This window comes from Glycine soja, chromosome 17, assembly GCF_004193775.1.
Source record: "Glycine soja cultivar W05 chromosome 17, ASM419377v2, whole genome shotgun sequence".
In the NCBI taxonomy this organism is placed as follows: Eukaryota; Viridiplantae; Streptophyta; class Magnoliopsida; order Fabales; family Fabaceae; genus Glycine; species Glycine soja.
Window position 1 is genome coordinate 1,302,564 of NC_041018.1, and position 4,193 is coordinate 1,306,756.

The 4,193-nt window shown below is 36.1% G+C and overlaps 1 protein-coding gene across 1 annotated transcript; it reads left to right on the forward strand.

The window, feature by feature from the left end:
- Positions 1–573: 573 nt before the first annotated feature.
- On the forward strand, positions 574–2,556 carry LOC114392867 (adenylate isopentenyltransferase 5, chloroplastic-like). The gene is made up of 2 exons (XM_028354113.1): positions 574–861; positions 1,259–2,556. The coding sequence occupies exon 2, from the start codon at positions 1,292–1,294 to the stop codon at positions 2,312–2,314; it is 1,023 nt and encodes a 340-aa protein (XP_028209914.1). The 5' UTR covers positions 574–861; positions 1,259–1,291; the 3' UTR covers positions 2,315–2,556.
- The last annotated feature ends 1,637 nt before the right edge of the window (positions 2,557–4,193 follow it).

Consider the following 4,193-nt stretch of genomic DNA (forward strand, 5'->3'; position numbering starts at 1 on the left):
GTATACTAAAAAGATGCATGTGATAAGAAATGTAAGAGCACTTCTAATAAGTATTCTTACATCTTGATTGTAGATGTAAGAATTAATCTTGTTAAAATATGCTCTGGGAGGGAAAGACTTGATCCGTAACATAATAAGATTATTCTTATAGAAACACACTCCAATATCATTATATAAATAAAAAAATATATATCATGTAGATAGAAAATCACTCTATTTCCTATATTGTATAGTGTACCATAAAGACTTAATCTTTTTTATATTGCATGTGTAATTATAGCAAGTCACAATTTGGAAATATATTTTAGTCATATTTAAAATATTAAAATTTTATATTTTTGAATTAACTTTTTTCATCATTAAAAATTATATAATTAATTGTTTGAAATTTATTTTAAAATAAATTATAAATAAATATTAAATGATGGTTTCTTATAGAACTTATAAAAAGTGGTTTAAGATCACAAAATTTGATTTTGAATTGAAATAAAAAATTAAAAAGATATTTATGCTGTGAATCGGCCATTCAAGAGTAGTATAAATAGCAGGATAACCCATCTGCCAAATCTGCCATACCACGGGTCACAAATCTCTCCATCCATATTTCTTCCCTCGCAAACATTGATATGCAGTAAGTTTGTTTTCAATTCAAGCTCATATCCTTTCTCTCAAGTCTCAAGTCCTCCCTAATCATAATATCACCAACTCATACTCAACAAATTAAGAAACCAGCATACATACATACATACACCAACCAGCGGTTGTGTAAGTGTCCAAACAAAGCATAACTAGCAAGCCACAGCCACAGGCTTTAATTACTAAGCAAATATTCAACATCTCCCCGCGTGTTTGACATTTGAGGTACGTCTGCGCGCATATGAATAAATACGCTAGATAGCTATCTGGTCCGTGAAATTAAAAAAAAAATCCTTGTCTATCAGTGTGCTTAATTTACATGAACATACTAGATATGCTTGTCCCCTGCCTTAATGTATGTGCTAATTGTTTGTCCAGGAAATTAAACTCTAGCATTAATTTTCTCCATTTCATAAACATGGCATTGCTTGCAGATTAATCTCTCAATAGTGTTTTGTTTTTTGTTTGGCATTTGATCCATTCCCCCGGTCGCTAGATTCTTTCCAGTTTTTCATTTATGATTGGGTGCAGGAAATAAAATAAATCCCCACATGAGCTGTTTTTGCTAGTGCAAAAGATAACAAGACTGAATATAAAAAAAAAGGTTTGGTCAACTTGGCAGGTTTGAGAGAAGAGAGAAAAAACAAAAAGAGACATGAACATGGTTTCGGTGTCAGCAGCGGTGTGCAAGCCCGTAGTAGCGAGTTTCAACCCGGCATCACTGAGGAATATGGACTCGCTGTCCCTTTTTCGTCACCACCGCAACAACAAGGAGAAAGTAGTGGTAATCATGGGCGCAACGGGGACAGGAAAGTCAAAACTGGCAATAGACCTCGCCACGCAATTCCCACCAGCGGAGATAGTCAACTCCGACAAAATGCAAGTGTACGAAGGCCTAGACATCACCACGAACAAAGTCACCGAGGAAGAGCGTCGCGGGGTCCTACACCATCTCCTAGGCACGGTCAACCCCAACACCAACTTCACCGCCCAAGACTTTTGCGACCACGCCACACTCGCCGTTGGCTCCATTTTGGGCCGTGACGGTTTACCCATCATTGCGGGTGGGTCCAATTCCTTCCTCGACGCGTTGGTCAACCATCACACCGAGTTTCGGTTACGCTACGAGTGCTGCTTCCTCTGGGTCGATGTTTCACTCCCCGTCCTTCATTCCTCTCTCTCCGCACGTGTGGATCGCATGATCCACGCTGGCCAGGTCCACGAGGTTCGAAAAAGCTTTCAGTACCATAACGACGATTATACCGTAGGTTTACGAAAGGCCATTGGCGTCCCTGAGTTTCATGATTTTTTCAGAGCCGAAGCCGACGGAGCCGATGAGAGGACCAAACAGCGGCTCCTCGAGGCTGCCATTGCTTCCCTCAAAACCAACAACTGCAGCCTCGCCAACCGACAGGTCCAGAAGATTCATCGTCTTTACGGCATGTGGAAAAGGAACATGCACCGCCTCGACGCCACCGAGGTTTTTCTCAAGAACGCTACTCGCCAGGAGGAGGCAGAGGAGGCGTGGGAGGATCACGTGTTGTCCAAGAGCAGAAGGATTCTCAATAAGTTTCTGTATGAGGATACGCATGTCGCTCCCGCAGGTATTGCTGCGTCAGTTGTTATTGCTTCTTCGCCGCCAGCCATGGCTGCCGCCGCCGCCGCCGCAACTCACTAGAGATATATACTATATAGGGCCAGAGAATCTAATATAGAGAAAAGTTCCCCACTGACATGCCTCCGATGACACTACTACATGCCATTTCACATACTTTATTTTTTACTTTTGGTATCGTAAAAAAAAAGGTTTACTAGCTATATGTATAATCTTTTGTTACTTACTAGTACTATATATGTAATGTGTTACAATCATATCACCGAAATACTTAACAGTAATCCATGAGTTAATTATAGTATTAATCAAGCTTCCTTCAGCTTATGCCTAGCTAGCTACATTATTGTTCGCTAATATTATTATGGCCGGGGTAACTGTTGCAACTTGAACCGGTAAATGCTAGTTTTCCTGTGGATGCTATTTTTATGATAAAGTCACTAGATGAACAATTAAAAGTCAATTTTTCTTTAAAAAAAATATTACCAATATATTTTTATGATAATCTATAATATTTCAAAAACATGGTTTTAATGATTCTTTATTTATTAAATTCTTTATCTTTAAGATATCCGTTGACGGGACTTTTATTAGCTAAAGACTAAAGTAGTATAATGAGAGTAAAGATAAGAAAAATTTTAAGTACTGCTATAGGATAAATGATAAACTGATTATTGAACCAAGATAGTTGCCATATTTATTATGAGAAATAAAAAAATACTCATCATACATTTATTTTCATTTTCATCCTTCTTCTTCTTCTTTTTCTTTTTTTTTACTTTTTTCTTCTTCTATTGCATCACTTATTACGTATTTTTTTTGCTGTATTTTCTTCTTTCTGTTTTTCTTTTTTCAACAAAATCTACCCAAAATTGGATGAAGGTTATCTCATTACCCATTTGCGAGCGGGTTACGTCCTAGAAACATGTGGCAGCTGGCATATAGAGAGTAGAAGTGATAAGCAAATAGGGAGCGGTACTGCACGAGTGGAGCAGACGGGTTCTTTCTTTCCTCTAGTCCTTGAGGAAGGTTTGACTCCCGTGTACCTTATCAAATTGAATTTGACATTAATTACTTTCATATTATTTTATTTTATCATAGTTAAATTTAGTACAAAAATGTGTATAAATATTTATTTATACTCCTCGAATTACTGTATAATTTCATTACAGAGATTTTTTTTCGTGAAATATAAGATACTACGTAATACTATTCAAATACATTGGAAAGTTATTAAATATTATGGTGTGTATTTTGTTAAATTATTTTTTTTACAGTATTCTACGATATATTTTTTTATTTAAAGTCATAAATATTTTTTATTTGAGATAATTATGTTCAAATGGGGTAGCCTCTTAGTGAGCTTCAAAGTTTTTTTTTTTATATTTAACAAAAACTTATATCTAGTCTTCAACTTAAGACTTTCATGATATTTTAGTTAATAATAAAAAAATATTTAAAATAAAGTATTAAACATAGTAAAATAAAAAAACCAGCCTTTTTTAAAAAATTTGGCTACTATCTTTCATTCTTTTTGACTTTGGTAGTTCGATTCGGCGCCTGCTATGTACCCTTTCTGAATCTTCCGTACCGATAGGGTGCGGTGCACCTGCATTAGACATGGTAATGTTGTCTCTTCGTGGGGTCCAATCCAATCCATTGTTGTAGACCCTCAGTAATTTCACTAATATGTGATGGGCCAATTAGCCTCTTTATTTATGTGAAGTAGCAACAGAGTAGCATTTTAGGACGTGTTTGGATACAAGTTTTAGAAGAAGAAGAAAAAATCCACGTGTTTGAATACAAACCTGACTAATTACTTATAGTTGAATTTCTCCTCCTACGTTTTTCATGTTCCTAAATTCCAATATTGGAGATCAACAATTTCCTCTTTTTTTTCTCCTAATAATTGGACGTGAGACGAGTGGATGAGAGAAGCTTAAGC

Coding starts and splice junctions, on each gene's coding strand:
- LOC114392867 (XM_028354113.1), top strand. CDS start 1,292: ATGAACATGGTTTCGGTGTCAGCAGCGGTGTGCAAGCCCGTAGTAGCG.